The 19,459-nt window shown below is 33.4% G+C and overlaps 3 protein-coding genes across 4 annotated transcripts in view; 2 read left to right on the top strand and 1 right to left on the bottom strand.

The window, feature by feature from the left end:
• Positions 1-19,459, top strand: part of Rpp25 (ribonuclease P protein subunit Rpp25) — a 172,306-nt gene that overhangs the window by 73,173 nt on the left and 79,674 nt on the right. The gene's annotated exons all lie outside the window — the stretch shown is intronic.
• On the top strand, positions 3,346-3,735 carry LOC142239991 (uncharacterized). Its single transcript, XM_075311715.1, has one exon. The coding sequence runs from the start codon at positions 3,346-3,348 to the stop codon at positions 3,733-3,735; it is 390 nt and encodes a 129-aa protein (XP_075167830.1).
• Positions 10,805-19,459, bottom strand: part of Tdc2 (Tyrosine decarboxylase 2) — a 30,635-nt gene continuing 21,980 nt past the window's right edge. Inside the window, exons 8-9 of the mRNA XM_075310376.1 lie at positions 11,247-11,758; positions 10,805-11,181 (exon numbers count right to left, since the gene is read on the bottom strand). Of these exons, the coding sequence (XP_075166491.1) occupies positions 10,989-11,181; positions 11,247-11,758 (705 nt within the window). The 3' untranslated portion in view covers positions 10,805-10,988. The remainder of the gene's footprint in view (positions 11,182-11,246; positions 11,759-19,459) is intronic.

Genomic DNA, 19,459 nt, shown 5'->3' with positions numbered 1-19,459 from the left:
TTTTCTCGTCCTTTCTTAACTTTAAGTTCAGTCTCCTGTCCAATATAACCCCAAGGTATTTTGCACACTCACCAACGGGAATTTCGATACCACCTAAGAAAATAGGCTTGATCATGGGAAAACTTTCACAAATTTCGGCAGAAACTCACAGCGAATGCTGTCAAACTAAATTAAAAAATGTTCAGGATTTCTTCTATTCAAAATTTGGTTTTCTACAGCAGGTTTACGACTTTTGCGACATACGTATTATACCGTCGCAAATGTATTTCGCAAAAGTCACAGTTTGTGACAGGCCAACCCTGTTGTGGATGACATTCTTTCGTAGAAGATTCTACGCAATCCATGGTGGAGGGTACATAAGATTCGGCCTGGCCGAACTTACGGCCGGATATACTAGTTTTTTAATAACGTTGTGTACCATCCCAGGGCATTAGCCGACTTAAATTTAAAGTTTATATATTATAAACTTCGTTCAGATGGAGTCAGATTTAAATGTATGTATTTGGGACAAAAACCTTTATATATAACACCCACCACATTTGACGGGTTTGATATAGTATCGAAAATGTGGATTTACAAAGTGATGCAGGGTATAATATAGTCGGCCCGCCCGACTTTAGACTTTCCTTACTTGTTATACTCGTATTATTTTGATGTTGCAAAAATCGACCAATAGATGTTACATCCCAGCAAAAAGATTGAAAGTTCTTCTAAAGGCACAACTTTAAAACCACTTCAAAAACTGATCTCCCAAAGAAGTTCTTTATTTTAAATACACAGGAAATTCTTTTGATTTAATTTTTTAAAACTCGCTTTTTTCATATTTTTAATAAGAAATTTTATTTTTTTTTTATTTTGTTTCAAATAGGTTAAAAAAAGAAAAATTGCAAATTTTTGAAAGTATTTGAAGTCAAGCGTTAGAATGCATTAAAAAATCATAAAAATTATAAAAAATATTTATTTGTCAAAATATGACACAATTTTATCCAAAGCATTGAATTCAAAGCATTGAATTCGGATCATACCTTAAGAAGTGATGCAAATTCAGTGCAACGGTTGTTGAAATGGTGGACATCCGTCCTATGACAAGCCCATGTTAAATTTATCGCTTCTGCGCCAATTTTTTACCACTTCCGGATCCAAAAAGAACATATTCACTACTTTTTTGGCGACGCTTTTTTTGCTGGGATATTATCCAATCGAATCGAAAATTGCCTTTTCGACTAATACATCGTTTGGCAATGTTTGTTCGAAATAACATAATAAGATTGAGTGTAGGTTCAATTGCAAAACCTGGAAGTGTATTAGATGTCTGTCTGAGGTTAAGGTATAATAATATAATTCTTTATTTTGATCCAAGCCCACCGATTTGGAACCACAGAGTGATGTGCATAAAATGATAATTGCAATAGATAATGTAAAACTGTTTAACCTGTTCACTGCTATAAAAAATCTTTAATTAGATTGTCTATATTATATTCATTGTCATGAGATAATTTTAATTTTTTTAACACTTGTGGCTTTCTATCTATAGCTCAATAATGTGGTAGTCATTTTTTAAATAAAACTAATCGTATACATTTAAAAATGTAGACACAAGAGACTATGCAGACATATATACACTGAAAAAAGAGTATGCCCGGTTCCAAAGATTTTGTCTTTACTTTAAAAATTTTGGTATTGATTCCGAGCCAAAGAAGTAGAGAATACAAGTAAGGATACTTTTAAGACACAATTCTCTTTTAAATTGTGTAATTTTGTGTAATTGCTTCTAGAAAGCAAATTAAAATTTTTCGTTTTTTTAGCTGTTTTTCTTCATATGCTATCAATGTCCTTTAAAAACGAGTTAACGACAACTTTATTTTCCGAATTCAGGCCCGACTTCTAGTAGAAATTTTGCTATGTTTCAAGTAAAACCGTCTTTAAAGTAAAGTGTTGAATGATTTTTTGCTTTGTAGCCAAGATGCAAAAAGATAATAAATTTAAAGACAATTTCATTAATTTTAAAGAATTTTTCTGAATTATTAAAGTCAAGTTGACCTTAGCCCAAACATTTTTTCTTTCATGTTGTGTTATGATACCCTTTTTTAAGTCAAATCACTTAATTATAAGGACAATACGACTTCATTGAGAAGTTTATCGACTTTTGGACAAGAAAAAAAACTTTATATTAGAGAAATATGTCTTTTATGCTAAGCTAAATTTGCATTCGTATTTTAAAGACATGAGATCTTTGGCCTCACGACAATATTTTTTTCAGTGTTCTATACATTTTTATATATAATCATAATGTGCAAATTACTTCTCGATCAAAAGATGGAGGGTCTGATTGCCCAAAAATATTAAATGCACTGAAAAAAATATTCCGTAGTATAGCCTCCATATAAACCGATCACCAGAGTTGATTTCCAGATCCTATAGAAGGAGCAAATCCCATCCAATCCGGTTGAAATTTGGCACGTGATGTCAGTATATGCGTGATATTAAAGATTTCCCAACCTAAATTTTAGGATGCGAAATTTACAAAATATTAAGGACAAATTTCTTTAAAATAATGAAATTTTAATTAAAATAAAGTTTATAATCTTTGCTTCAAAAATTTTTTCATTAAATTTAGGGCACAAATTTTGTAAATTGGCGTCCCTCCTTCTTTGAACTCCTGTCTTTGAACTAAGGCTAATTTTACTTAAAGTAAAGAAACACATTTTTGATTTAAAGAAATTGTCCTTAAATTAACTGAAATATTGAAACTTTAGATTTAAGATAAAAACGCTTCAAGGCTAAGACTTATTTTGAGGATTTAGCGTCTTTGGTTTAAAGTTTTTTTTTTTTTTTTAATTAAGATGTGGTGACAACCTTGGCTACACACTTCTAAAATATAGAAGTTTTTAAAAAAATCAATTTACCTTTGCTTTTTCATTAATATTTTTTTCACATATATTTTTCCTGTTCAAAAGCTTCAATTGTACTTTTTGTTAGCAATCATTTTTTTTAAATAAATTTGTTTAAAAAAGAAACTTTGTGCACGTGATCTTTGCTTACCTGCAACCCACAATTGGTGACCCCGATACTGAACGTTGGTTAAAAGATGCCTTTACATAGAGATGGAGATTCTGGCAATACAGAGCAAAATAATTCAACTGCAGGAGCGCAAGGAATTTCACCAAATAATATGATCCCACTTCAAATTGAAGCTGCCTCAGCAACAAACATTAAATTTCCCCCATTTTGGCAAAAAAAAATCCAAAAATTTGGTTTTTCCAAGTGGAAACTATTTTTAATTTGCAGCGAATCACATCCGATGAAACTAAATTTCGGTATCTCGTAACAAATATTGATTCGGAAATGCTCGACCTGGTAAGTGATTTGCTAGAAAATTCCCAAACAGAAAACAAATATGAGACTTTAAAATCAAGAATCATATCAATCTTTTCCGAATCGGACGAAAGAAAATTGAAACGACTTTTAAGTGGTCAAATGCTAGGAGATCAGAAACCAACACAATTTCTACGCACTATCCAGAATTTAGGCCAAGGCCAAGTCGGAGAAAAGGTAATTCGATCCATCTTCCTCGACCAACTTGCCGAAAACTTTCGTGCTATTCTGGCCATTAGTGAGCAACAAGATGTCAACAAATTGGCAGAACAAGCCGATAAAATAATTGATATGACTCTGCCATCTACTATTGGTAATATTGATCCCAGTAGCTCGACAGAAAAACGTTTTTTACTTTGAAGTATCCGTTATAATTTAGATTTTTAAACTGACATTTGTTTGTACGTGAGTACCTTTATTAATAAACCGTGAAAAGAGAATGAAAATTTAATGAGATCTGTATCCTAATTTTAATTTTATTGGTCCTAGATTTAAAGCCAGATATGTCGCTAAAAATGACTTTATTTTAAAGAAGCGGCATCTTTGGCTCGGAATCAATACCAAAATCCTTAAAGGAAGGTCAAAATCTTTGGATCCAAGTAAACTTTTTTTTTTGAGTGTATATAGTATGTATTGTACACATAAGCAGATTCAAAGGAACTTTGTTTCAAGAAAACTTTAGTTAAAAACATCTGATATCTCCCTTCTACAAACGAGATACCAAATACAACATTTTATTAGAACGAAAACAGAAGTAATTTCACTTTACATATATTCCAAAATTTTTATCGCAAAATTTTCAAAAGCTCCATATATGATATGTGACAATACATAGTATTACACTAAATTTTTTTCAACGAAGCTTCAAAATAATGTCATTCGTTTTTCAGAAAAGAATAGCGCTTGATATAAACAAAGTTTTTTTATTTATTTTTCTTTATTTACGCAAAAATAAATTTTTGTAACAAAAAAATGTGTAGAGTGATGAAAGATGATTTTTCTAGATGTTCCAGTACTCCAGAGATTTGGTGGACATTTCACAAATTTATTATTTTATTTATTCTATATATTGTAATGAAAATAATTGATATATTCTTAGGCAGTGTTCAATGTTGCTTAATGTATTGAAAATTTCAAAAAAAGAAAACTTTCGTTCGATAGTTAGCAAAATATCTTCAAATTGGGGTGAGCAATCCCAACACCGTTTCTCTATCGTATCCATGCATTCGAGTGATTTAAGCACAAGAGTTAGAAAATATCTGGAAATACATGAATATAAACATATTTTAAATTAAAGTTTGAAACCTTTTTTGGCTTTTAAAATTGCTAAATCATCGTTTTATATGAAAAAACGTTCGGAAATCATTCATATATAAATAAGATGTAAGTCTGGCTTGGAGTCATCGTAATGCAATATGGTTAGCATACCTGCCTTGATCTCTCATGGTTCAAGATCAATTCCAGTCACTGGGAGAAACAGCAAAATTCCCCATGTTCCGATTTTCGGAATCGTAAATTACCCGAATTTATTTTATATATTTTTTATAACGAAAAAAAATATTTTTCTTATAACAAAGAAGAACAATCCACTTGTAATTTGAACTTCTAATTAAATATACTATATTACCAAGATATATATTTACAAGTTTCACGGCTAAGAAGTTATAGTCAAACAATCCCAAATATCGGAACATGGGGGACTATGAAAGGGAAAAATGCACTCAAGACACCATTAACTCAAGGCAGAATTAATAACTTTGATTCTTTGCTGAAACGAAATGAACCACTTCTGAAGCGAATTGTAAAAGGAGACAGGAGAAAAGTGCAACAAATATAACAAAATTGTATGTGAAGAAGACCATGCAAAAGCAGAATTGAATCCTCGAACAGTTATGCAGATGATTTTGTTGAATGGGAAATGATTCATCCACTATAAGCTGGTCCAGTCTGGTCGAATGATTGTTTATAACTTTACTGATGACACCGAATTAAGCAATAGAAAAAACGACTAAAACTGATCAACAGAAAGGACTTCATCTTCTAACAAGACAATAATAGGCCTCACATATCGTGAAGATTTGATGTATCCACAAACACACACAAAAATTTTTTTTCTGATTCAATCACGAAATTAATTGATCTAATTAATTTTTAATTGAAATGTACTCAATCACAAAAATGATAGTATCAATCACAGTTTTAATTGGGCATAAAAATATTTGATTAAAACTGCAATTGATTTCATTAGCAAATATCTATTAATTCTTTAATTGATTCAATTGACAATTTAATTGATGTTGATTGCAAATCTCAATGATTTTTTTAAATTAAAAGCGTAACTATTTTCAATTACTTTTTTTAACTGAGTTTGTGTTTTAGTTTGATTAAAATTTATTATTTTGAAATAAATTTTTATTTAAAAATAAAAAAATCATAACTTTTTTAACTGACTTAGTTTTGCGATTTTGATGAAAAAATTAATTGTATCAATTATTTTTTTATTTAAAAATTTTTAAATTTTCAATCATTGACCTTATTAACTTAATGCTTCTATCTTGATTAAAATGTTAATTGTAACAATTAATTTATTAATTGAAATTTTTCAACTTCAATCAACTTTTTAATTGCAAATAACAGGTTGGCTGATGAGTCCCCGGTCTAACAAAGAAAAACACATTGTTTTGTCAAAATTCGTTTTTATTATTCAACATAGTTCCATTCAAGAGCGATACAACGATTATAACGACCTTCCAATTTTTTGATACCATTTTGGTAGTACTCCTTCGGTTTTGCCTCAAAATAGGCCTCAGTTTCGGCGATCACCTCTTCATTGAAGCCAAATTTTTTCCCTGCGAGCATCCTTTTGAGGTCTGAGACCAAGAAAAAGTCGCTGGGGGCCAGATCTGGAGAATACGGTGGATGAGGAAGCAATTCGAAGCCCAATTCATGAATGTTTGCCATCGTTCTCAATGACTTGTGGCACGGTACGTTGTCTTGGTGGAACAACACTTTTTTCTTCTTCATATGGGGCCGTTTTGCCGCGATTTCGACCTTCAAACGCTCCAATAACGCCATATAATAGTCACTGTTGATGGGTTTTCCCTTCTAAAGATAATCGATAAAAATTATTCCATGTGCATCCCAAAAAAACTGAAGCCATTACTTTGCCAGCGGACTTTTGAGTCTTTCCACGCTTCGGAGACGGTTCACCGGTCGCTGTCCACTCAGCCGACTCAGGAGTGTAGTGATGGAGCCATGTTTCATCCATTGTCACATATCGACGGAAAAACTCAGGTGTATTACGAGTTAACAGCTGCAAACACCGCTCAGAATCATCAACATGTTGTTGTTTTTAGTAAAATGTGAGCTCGCGCGGCACCCATTTTGCACAGAGCCTCCGCATATTCAAATATTGATGAATAATATGACCAACACGTTCTTTTGATAACTTTAAGGCCTCTGCTATCTCGATCAACTTCATTTTACGGTCATTCAAAATCATTTTGTGGATTTCTTTGATGTTTTCGTCGGTAACCACCTCTTTCGGGCGTCCACTGCGTTCACCGTCCTCCGTGCTCATTTGAATTTTGCATACCAATCAATTATTGTTGATTTCCCTCGGGCAGAGTCCGGAAACTCATTATCAAGCCAAGTTTTTGCTTCCGCCGTATTTTTTCCCTTCGGAAAACAGTATTTTATCAAAACATTTTTCCATTTTTTTTTCACAATAACAAAAGTTGATTCACAAAAGACGCTCTATCTCACAAACTAATTGACTTACAGACGTCAAATTTTGACACGAATCATTTGAAGGTTGGTACTATATAGAAATAATATGCATTTAATACTAGCGACGCCATCTATGTGTCAGACCGGGGACTTATCAGCCAACCTGTTATTTTGGTGATTTTTTTCTGTGCAAAGTGACTTCAAGAAATGCTTACGAAAATTATTTGTCCCAGTTTTTCATCGAGAAACCGCAAATGTGACATCAGTGTAGTCTCTACAGAGAAAAAAATATTTACCTGTTATAAAAGATTATGCAATTTCACAATATTAAGGACAAATTTATTTAAAATAATGAATTTTTATTAAAAGAAAGTTTATAATCTTTGCTTGGAAACTTGTGGATGGAGGCAAAAGCGTAAAGAAAAACGTCTCTAAATTATATGATATATTGAATCTTTAAATTTAAATTCAAATTATTATTTTGAGGATTTTGCATCTTTGGTTTAGTTTTTTTTTTTTTTTTTTTGAATTAAGAAAATATTTTTTACTTTAAATTATCTGTTATAATTTGTACATGAATAGCTTTATTAATATATTGCAAACAGAGAATTAACATTCGATATTATGAGTCTTAATTTCAATTTTATTGATCCTAGATTAAAAGCTAAATAGGCCCCTAAAATATTTTAGGGCTTTTAAAGAAGCCGCATCTTTGGCTCGGATTCAATATCAAAATCCGTTAGGCATGGGTAACAAAGAATTTTGAGTCAATTATACTTTTTTGAGTGTAAGAGAAAAATGGCCAAAACTTTATATAAACTTTCTTTTAATTAAATTTTAAAATAAACTTTAAATAAATTTGTTATTAATGTTGTATAAATTTAGGTTTCATAATCTTTCATATAAGGTTTAACAAAAATTGCATATTTTCCAAATTTTAAACAATGACGATTTTTTTTTACAGCAGAACCTATTCCTTTAATTTTTACAAAAAACTTACCAAACAAGCAGCAGTAAGTTCGGCCGGGCCGAATCTTAAGTACCCACCACCATGAACCAAATATTAGGGTTTCCTTTGAAATTTCAGGAGGGCTTGAGGACACTCCCCGAAGATAAATTTAAAGATTTCACCTATGAGGACTATATTAGATTCTGGATTTATAAGAATCATTTTTGTTTGAGTTTTAGAGGAATCATTAACATCTCTTGTAAGTTTTAGAGGAATCATTAACATCTCTTGTGTGATTTTTACCCGAGAAGTAAAATCTGGAAATTTTACATTGAGTTTCAAGCAATTTTCATGATCAGTGCGCCTTCTATACCCTCAAGAAGTGAAGTCGGTCTATATGGAGGCATTGCAAAATGGACCGATAAAAACTTAATCCGATACACGTTTTTCAAGCAAATCGGATAAAAACTACGGTTTCTAGAAACCCAAGGAGTTAAATCGGGAGATCGTTCTTATGGGGGCTATACTAAAATATGGACCGATACTCAACGTTTTTGGCACACCTCTTTATGGCCCGAAAATGTCTCTAGATTTCCAATTTCAGGCAAATTGGATAAAAACTTCGGATTCTAGAAGCCCAAGAAGTAAAATCGGAATATCGGTCTATATGGGGGCTATACCAAAACATGGACCGATACTCACCATTTGTGGCACACCTCTTTATGGTCCTAAAATACCTATAAATTTCCAATTTCAGGCAAATTGTATATAAACTACGGATTCTATAAACCCAAGATGTAAAATCGGGAGATCGGTCTATATGGGGGCTATACCAAAACATGGAACGATACGGACCATTTTCGGCACACCTTTTGATGGTCCTCAAGTACCTCTAGATTTTCAATTTCAAGCAAATTGGATAAAAACTACGGTTTCTATAAACCCAAGACCCAAAATCGGGAGGTCGGTTTATATGGGGACCATACCAAAACATGGACCGATGCTCACTATTTTTGGCACACCTCTTTTCGGTTCTAAAGTACCTCTAGATTTCCAATTTCAGGTAAATTGGATAAAAACTGCGGTTTCTATAAGCTAGTGATGGGCATGAAATGATCGCTCACTTCAGCTCTTTTCCGGTCAGTGAACTAGTTCGGTCAGTTAGTTCACTAGTTCATTGTCGGCCAGTGAAGGGTTCATTTCCAGTTCTTATCTGGTTAAATTCAAATTCATAATAAATTACAAGTATATTGCGTTGTTTTATTCATCCCACAAAAATAAATACGAAATCCTGAATAATTTATGTGCAACAAAAAGCGATATGAGTTTAAGGACTGAAAACTAAGACAATGCCAATGAAAGAAAAAATAACTGAGCGAACAAACTGCTTAGCTAGCTGAACTGACATGGTGAACGAAAAAGAACGATTGATGTGAACTAGTTCAGTCCGTTCATTTCAGTGATCCGTTCACTTGAACTAGTTCGTTCGCGAACTACCCAACTCTACTATAAGCCCAAGAAGTAAAATCGGGAGATCGGTCTATATGGGGACTATATAAAATCCTGGACCGATATAGCCCATCTTCGAACTTGACCTGGCTGGAGACAAAAGACGAGTTTGTGCAAAATTTCAGCACGATTGCTTCATTATTGAAGACTGTAGAGTGATTACAACAGACAGACGGACATCGTTATATCGTCATAGAATTTCTCCCTGATCAAGAGTATATGTATTTTATATAGTCGGAAATCGATATTTCGATGTGCTACAAACGGAATGACAAACGTATTATACCATCGTCCCCATTCTATGGAGGTGGGTATAAAAATGTATTGTGGGGAATTTTAAATTAAATTGGGGATTTTTGGGGATGAAAGCGTCCTAATTTGGGGACAAGAGGCCGAAAAATACTGGCAACACTGTCTAGGCGTAGTTTACGTAGCCATCCATGAAGAGGAGTCAAGGTACGCAGCACGTGATTTACCTTCCCAAAACTACGACCAATATTACTCCTTCCTACACTGGAAGAAGAGTCTTCTTTTCAGAGGAACAACATTTTATACAATATAATTTTTTCTTTTAACGCTAAAAATTTTCTGTAAAAGCAAATAAAAAAGAGAATTAGAGAAAATCGTAATAAGAAAATATTTTTTCTTTGGGTGTATTTTTTAGAATTTGCAGAGTCTGTTGTTTTCACAAGGTAGTTCGATCTTGCTTTTAACAGTAAGCTACCACCACATACATCATATTTTCGACATTAAGTGGTTATTTTTCCACAATACAATTGTCATAAACGAAATGGACTGTATTGGCATTTTATTTACAGCAAAAATAAAAAAGAATATTTTTTAAATAACTTTTCTAAAGAGTATGAAAGAAATGCGAAACCTTTTCTATTTTTGTGTTTAATATCATTGACAATATTTATGTACAAAGCGAAGCAAACTCAATAGTTTTTTTTTTGTAAATTACACGCAAAGAAATAATTTTCTTTTCTCCGAAACGAAAATTAGACAAACGAGGCTTACTATTTGTCATCAGATCTCCTTCTGTAAGGACATAAACAAATTAATAAATGAAATTCGTTTGGAAGCCAAAATTTATGTTTTCTGTAAATTCATACAAAATAATAACTTCATTTAATAATAAGCACTCATTTACAAGCACTACGCACAACGTATATCAGGAGAAAAGCAGATCTCACCCAAATTATGGTCCCCTTAGGCGAAAAAATTTCCATACATCATTGATTCGATAACCTCTGAATTTTTATTGTATATTTCTGTTTTTGGAGAATGTGTCTGTGTTTTTGTTTTATATTCATTTTGCAAGCCAAGTAAGATTTAAGTTTTACAAGGGAAACGGAAATAAATATCCCCCATATTCATCTCAATGCCATTGGAGAGGGCTGTGAAAACTAGATGGTAAAATTTTTTATTTGTAATTATTGGTGGTAGAATTAGTGGAACTAGTGGAGAGACCTTTGCGTACTGGATTAGGGGACTTTTTGGGTGATTTTAAGACGTTCACGACACCATATTCAGCTTCGGGAGAAGGTGAGGAACCAGCTCCAGAATTACGACGTGAAGAAGATGTGGGTCTTACATTTGTATCCAAATGGCGGAAACTGAAATATAAAAAAAGAACATAATTACCATCGATTACCTCCAAGCTTACTCGCCTTATACTTACCGTAATGAGACATTACTTTTTTGCCCATTGTCATCATTGCTATTGAAGAGAAATGCCAAAGGCCATGATATCCATGAATTGTGATCAATTGAAGATTGAGTTCGTATAACTGGATTTGTACCCTTTTGTGCTATGGGTGATGCCATATCCAAAGATACCTTTGGTGTTCCAGCCTTATTTATGGCAGGATTATAGATCTTTGGATCGCTAACCATACGCACAAAGAACGAACGTTTCTTCTCCAATGTATGCGTCTTCTTTTTATTGATAATCTCTGTAAGTTCATCATGTTGTTCCTTCTCCAGTATTTCATTGGCAAAGTCAACTATTGTGTCCCATGCATAATCGATGTCCTCGTTGGTGGCATTTTGAGCAACAGCACAAAATCGAATGATATATTTCTCGTTAACACATGCTGGAACCATATGCAGTTTTCCCGATTCATTAATGGCACTCAATAATTTCTCATTCAGTTTATCTGAACCGAGTAAGCGGAAGCAAACCAAACCCAACTGAAAAGAATAGGAAATGGAAGATTTTTACAAGTTAGTAATATCTACATACGTATTTAAATTTGTTATTCTTTCATATGCGAGGTTTCTGAAAATAGATGATTGTATAGTTTGTAGATCAATGGTCAAGTTGAAGATTAAGGCGTCAGATCTTCTTCAGTTCATGTGGATAAATATTAACCTGAAAGCTTCTGTATTTACCAGTTTTATTTAGTTCAGAAATATACACTGAAAAAATATTGTCGTAAGCTCAAAGATACTTGGTCAAAAGTCGAAAAAGTTTTCATTGTACTTTAAGTTAAGTGATTGGACTTTAAAAGAGACTTTAAATTTATCCTTTAAAAAGGTGCAACATTCTCGAAATTGATTGGCAAATATAAAGGACACTGTCATAGATTTTGGATCCTGTATCCCTCACAATATTATGAATTAACAATAACTTTGGAATGATACTATTATTTGAGCGAAAATACAATACGGGAAAAAGTAGTGTAACACCAGGGCAACATATTTTTTGCGAAACGAGCACGCCCTAAAATATGTTCCAAACATATTTAGCAGGAAGGACATATTATTGGATATTGCCGAAACATTATTATGTTATGTTTGTTTTATGTGAACATATTATATCCCAGAAAAAAATACTTCAGCAGTAAGAGTTTAGTTGCGCTTTTTGGTATACAAAAAAGTAGGCAGTGCATCCACACTGCATGAATTGGTGGCAATAACGTAAACGAGGAATCAAACTAGTTTATAATCATTCCTTTACGTTATTGCAACCAATTCATGCAGTATAGATGCATGAAAGGTAGTGTTGTTTTCCTTCACGCCAACAATGGTATACTCAAAATTACATATCACTTCTGAGCAATATTTCTAATAAAATGAGCTATTATATCAGCGCTTTGTAGAAGCTGCTCTAAATCGGGACATCGCCCACAAAAATCAGCGCTGATTCGCTTGTTTTGTAGGCAGTTGGTACTGCCTCTCTCCCTTACAACCCTGCTGAAATAGTGTTCCATTTTTTGCTGGGATGTTTGGAAGCATTTTGAGCCCAAAAATATTATATGCTTGGAAGAATTTTCTCCCAAAGAAGATTGTGCTCATTCCCTCACATAATTTCACTTCCACGAAATTTTTTTTATTCCTTGGCACCTTTTTCTGTTATACAGAAACGTTGAAAAAATTGTTCAGTTTTATAAATTTTTTAAATTTTACCTTTCGCCTGGACGGAGAATCGAACCGGGAACCATGCAATTTGAAAGCCAACACACTACCACTGGGCTACATAGCTGTTATAGTTACCAATAGACAATTATCGTCATAAGTTAGATTTATATAGCATAGTTTGCAGCGCCCACGAACCGATGGAAGAAAAAAACATTATTCAACAGAAACATATATTTGTTGGCCACGTTGAGTAGTGGTTAGCATGTCCGCCTTGCATGCAAAGGGTCCTTGGTTCAATCCCTGCTCCGACCGAACACCAATTTTTTTTTTTAATTTTTGTATTTATATATTATTAAATTAAATTTTTACAATGAAACTTCGAAATGTGTGTTATTAAAGATTTACAGTCAGAAAAGAACAACGCTTGATATAAACGAAATGGATTGAGCTTTTGGATAAAATAATATTTTTTTAATTGAAAAAATAACAATTTTGTAACAAAAAAAATGTTTTTGGTATAAAAGCTTGAAATTTTCGAAGAAATTCAAAAAGTCTAATAAGAGCAGAACGTGAAATCGAGTATAAACATACATAATTTTACAATATACAAATACATTTATTTGGGCGTAAACAATTTTTTACTAGCATTTAACATCATTTTAAATGCATTTAAAATTTATCGTATTTTAAAATACAAATAAATATGAATATTTATTAACGAATAATATCGTACTTAATTTCATTTTTACCTTTAGGGCCGGAATTAAGCTGGTATTATCGCTCTAAAATGGCCATGTTTTACGTTTTATTTTCTTTAATAATTCATTTTAAAGAAAATATGCTTTTTTAGTTGCTGCTTTGGATCGAGTTTTGCCGCTAAAATGAAAAATAATTTTAGTGGCAAAACTCGAACTTAATGCCAGCTTTTATTTTTGAAAGTGTACGTCAATTCATCTTGGAAAATTTATTAATAAAGAGGAACTAAACTTATTTGTTTTTTCTGAATAGCCCTTTGTAATTTTTATATATTTTCCACTGTTTTTTTTTTATTTCCTTTCTTGCTAAATAATTTGACTTACACGTCGTACGTTCCGATTTCTTTTGACGAACCAACAAAAAAAATTGTGCCCATAATGCCAAAATGATAAACAAAACACATGTCCACACATACTTAAATTGCTCTTCTCAAGGAAAAAACACATGCTGTTTTTATACCCTCCACCATAGGATGGGGGTATATTAACTTTGTCATTCCGTTTGTAACACGAAATATTGCTCTAAGACCCCATAAAGTTTATATATTCTGGGTCGTGGTGAAATTCTGAGTCGATCTGAGCATGTCCGTCCGTCCGTCTGTTGAAATCACGCTAACTTCCGAACGAAACAAGCTATCGACTTAAAACTTGGCACAAGTAGTTGTTATTGATGTAGGTCGGATGGTATTGCAAATGGGCCATATCGTTCCACTTTTACGTATAGCCCCCATATAAACGGACCCCCAAATTTGGCTTGCGATTGCTCTAAGAGAAGCAAATTTCGTCCGATCCAGCTGAAATTTGGTACACGGTGTTAGTATATGGTCCCTAACAACCATGCAAAAATTGGTCCATATCGGTCCATAATTATATATAGCCCCCATATAAACCGATCCCCCGATTTGGCTTGCGGAGCCTCTAAGAGAAGCAAATGTCTTCCGATCCGGCTGAAATTTGGTACACGGTGTTGGTATATGTTCTCTAACAACCATGCCACAATTGGTCCATATCGGTCCATAATTATATATAGCCCCCATATAAGCCGATTCCCAGATTTGACCTCCGAAGCCTCTTAGAGGAGCAACATTCGTCCGATCCGGTTGAAATTTGGTACGTGGTGTTAGTATATGGTCTCTAACAACCATGCAAGAATTGGTCCATATCGGTCCATAATTATATATAGCCCCCATATAAATCGATCCCCAGATTTGTCCTCCGCAGCCTCTTGGAGGAGGATGAATTTTCATCCGATCCGATTGAAATTTGGAACTTGGTGTTAGTATAAGGCCGCTAATAACCATGCCAAAATTGGTCCATATCGGTATATAGTTATATATAGCCGATCCCCAATCACACAAAAATTGGTCCATATCGGTTCATAATCATGGTTGCCACTCGAGCCAAAAATATTCTACCAAAATTTTATTTTTATAGAAAACATTGTCAAAATGTTATTTCTATAGAAAATTTTGTCAAAATTTTATTTCTATAGAAAATTTTGTCAAAATTTTATTTCTATAGAAAATTTTGTCAAAATTTTATTTCTATAGAAAATTTTGTCAAAATTTTATTTCTATATTTTATTTTATTTCTATAGAAAATTTTTCCCAAATTTTACTATAGAAAATGTCAAAATTGTATTTTGTAAAAATTTTATTTCTATAGAAACTTTAAACTTAATTATATACGTATTTAATCGGCCTTTTTATACCCACCACCATAGGATGGGGGGTATATTAACTTTGTCATTCCGTTTGTAACACATCGAAATATTGCTCTAAGACCCCATAAAGTATATATATTCTGGGTCGTGGTGAAATTCTGAGTCGATCTGAGCATGTCCGTCCGTCCGTCCGTCCGTCCGTCCGTCCGTCCGTCCGTCCGTCTGTTGAAATCACGCTAACTTCCGAACGAAACAAGCTATCGACTTGAAACTTGGCACAAGTAGTTGTTATTGATGTAGGTCGGATGGTATTGCAAATGGGCCATATCGGTCCACTTTTACGTATAGCCCCCATATAAACGGACCCCAAAATTTGGCTTGCGAGGCCTCTAAGAGAAGCAAATTTCATCCGATCCGGCTGAAATTTGGTATATGGTGTTAGTATGTGGTCTCTAATAACCATGCAAAAATTGGTCCACATCGGTCCATAATTATATATAGCCCCCATATAAACCGATCCCCCGATTTGGCTTGCGAGGCCCCCAAGAGAAGCAAATTTCATCTGATCCGGCTGAAATTTGGTACATGGTGTTAGTATATGGTCTCTAACAACCATGCAAAAATTGGTCCACATCGGTCCATAATTATATATAGCCCCCATATAAACCGATCCCCCGATTTGGCTTGCGAGGCCCCTAAGAGAAGCAAATTTCATCCGATCCGGCTGAAATTTGGTACATGGTGTCAGTATATGGTCTCTAACAACCATGCAAAAATTGGTCCACATCGGTCCATAATTATATATAGCCTCCATATAAACATATCCCCCGATTTGGCTTGCGAGGCCTCTAAGAGAAGCAAATTTCATCCGATCCGGCTGAAATTTGGTACATGGTGTTAGTATATGGTCTCGAACAACTATGCAAAAATTGGTCCACATCGGTCCATAATTATATATAGCCCCCATATAAACCGATCCCCCGATTTGGCTTGCGAGGCCTCTAAGAGAAGCAAATTTCATCCGATCCGGCTGAAATTTGGTACGTGATGTTAGTATATGGTCTCTAACAACCATGCAAAAATTGGTCCACATCGGTTCATAATTATATATAGCCCCCATATAAACCGATCACCAGATTTGACCTCCGGAACCTCTTGGAAGACCAAAATTCATCTGATTCAGTTGAAATTTGGTACGTGGTGTTAATATATGGCCTCAAACTCCCATGCAAAAATTGGTCGACATCGGTCCATAATTATATATAGGCCCCATATAAACCGATCCCCAGATTTGACCTCCAGAGCCCCTTGGAAGAGCAAAATTCTTCCCATTCGGTTGAAATTTGGTACGTGATGTTAGTATATGGTATCCAACAACCATGCAGGAATAAGAAGTTTTAAGATACCACAACCCAAGTAATTCGATTGTGGATGACAGTCTTTCGTAGAAGTTTCTACGCAATCCATGGTGGTGGGTACATAAGATTCGGCCTGGCCGAACTTGCGGTCGTATATACTTGTTTAGTTTAATATATACCACGTATGGACTATGTGGTATATATTACGGTGTTAGGAAGTTTTAATATACCTTGCCATCGGCAAGTGTTACCGCAACCCAAGTAATTCGATTGTGGATGACAGTCTTCAGTAGAAATTTCTACGCAATCTATGCTGGAGGGTACATCAGCTTCGGCCTGGCCGAACTTACGGCCCTATATACTTGTTTTTTTTTTGATGTCTATTCTCTTGGTTCCGAATGTCTATTCTCTTTACTCCGAATACGCAATTTAAAGTCCAAATTAAATAATATTTAGACTTAAGCATATCCAATTTTTGGCGAAGCCTTATTAACATGCCAAGCGCATAGCCAAAACAAATGAACACGTAAAACAGTTTTCCGAAACAACATACAAGCAGTTTCACAAAAATTGCTCTCTTTTGATTCTCTCTCTCTCTATCGCTCCCTGAATAAAATATCACAACATATATATGTTTACTCGAAATTTGTAAATTTATATATGTTTACATCACACATATTATTTTTATGAAACATTCTTGTCCTAAACATAATATAATCTAACATATGTGTCCCAAACATTTAATACTAGTTTAGGAACATTACATTTTTGCACTTAAATATATTGTGTTTAAAAATTGTGCCCGAAACACATTTTGTTTATATCGGAACATATGAAAAACATATTTTTCTAACAGTGTGGCCTCTAACAACCATATAAAAATTGGTCGACATCGGTCCATATATAGCCCCTATAACCGACACCCATATTTGATTTCCGGGGCTTCCTGAGGGTGCAAATTTCATCCGTACGAATAAATGGTAAAGTGATTCAACACTTTGCAATTTGCTTCATAGTGTAATTAGACTAATTGTTTAAAAATAGTTCACCCTACCCATTGTACGTAATGTCTTAACGTAATGTGATAGCATTACTTCATATTTAAATTATTAACAACTTGGTATGATTAAATGCCTGCCGGAGAATAAAATTCACATAGTAAAAAATCTATTTTTAGAAAAAGAATAGAATAGGCGTTTGTTTATTGTTTTCATACGCCAGACGATCTAGGTGAAATTGATTTCTTAAAATTGCTTAGTAATATATCAAAAAAGCCCTCCAAAAATGATTTACAACTGAACGCCTACTGAGTAAAATTCCATTGCTTATGGCAAAAAAAAATACACTCAAAATAATGTTTACTTGAATCTAAAAATTTTAGTATCGGTCAATTGAATGAGTAGAACAAACAGACCGTTGTAGCCAATCCATAAATAGGCAAATGTCAATATTAGATTGCTTCAGTTTACATGGAACACGATATAGGCAAACAACAAAAATACCAAATACCAAACACACTTTTTGGATGTCTAAAATATTAATAACATATTTTAGATCCTCAAAAAGAACGCTTTTTGGAAGCAATCATCAGAAATACCTATATGCACAGTGAAAAAAGCATCCCCGGTTAAAAAAATTTTGCTTTTACACTAATTATTTTGATATTGATTCCGAGCCAAAGACACAAGCCTTTAAGACACAATTACTTTTTAAATATGTACTTGATCCTAGGAAGCTAATTTTAATTTATTCATATTTTCATCGTTAAAATAAAGTATCGCAATAGCAAACGTTCTTCTTTTCTTAAAATTTTTTGACTTTCTTTATTTTCTCGAAAAATTCCAAATGATCAAAAAAAAAAAAAAAATTCTTTTAAAAAGATTAGCTCAAGCAACAGACGAAAAGTATTATTGTCAAATGGTTTGTTTTCTTTAAATATAGTTTCTTTAGATCAACTTGTTTGTGCCCAGCAATCTGGTCTATAAATAGAATTGCTTGACTGTATGCGTTTCTTGGGCATTGATGGCTATAGCGATCATTATGTGAGGTAGACGATGTTTCTTTATCTAAAATTTCGTTTGGGAGGAAAGAATTATTTATTTTTACGTGTAGCAGAAATTTGAAAAATAGCAATATTTTGTTTGTGTCAGTGTATATTCATTCACACAAAAAAAAAACCTAATTTCACATGGCTTTAAAAAAACAACAGTAACGCCAAAAAGTCTACCAGTACCTTTAACGATTATTATTTGTTCGTTGGTGGTAATTGTATGCCAAACAATATAGCCCGTCTGTGTGACAGCTTCAGCACACAAATCAAACGAAAATCAGTAATGACTTAAAATATGAAATTTGCAATCTATTCAAGTACTTTGGCCTTTCCCATGAATACATGATTTCAAGACAATTCGTTTTCGATATTTCTCCACGTTTTTTTTTTTTTTTTTTTGATGACAAATCAATGTGTGGTTATGACAGTTTTGACAACATAAACAATCTAATAGACCAAGTCATCAGTAAAAACGTAAAGAATATTGGACAACGAAGTTCCTGTTTGTCTTCAATGCAAATGTTTTTTGGAAGAAAATATAAATTCTATACTTAAAAAAAGTTTTCATAGAATTGATGAATGTTTAAAAAATTCACAAACCACTTTGCTTAAGATTTAAAACTGCACGACGTTATGACAAGCTTTGGAGGGATTTTTTCCAATCTGTTGTACTTGTTCTTACAACAAACGTTTTAAGCACACAAA

Source organism: Haematobia irritans, chromosome 5, assembly GCF_050003625.1.
Source record: "Haematobia irritans isolate KBUSLIRL chromosome 5, ASM5000362v1, whole genome shotgun sequence".
Lineage (NCBI taxonomy): Eukaryota > Metazoa > Arthropoda > Insecta > Diptera > Muscidae > Haematobia > Haematobia irritans.
The sequence above is the reverse complement of the archived record's forward strand: the minus strand, read 5'-3'. Positions and strand labels throughout refer to the sequence as shown.

What these genes read in the sequence shown, in the direction of transcription:
- LOC142239991 (XM_075311715.1), top strand. Translation starts at nt 3,346, where the DNA reads ATGCTCGACCTGGTAAGTGATTTGCTAGAAAATTCCCAAACAGAAAAC.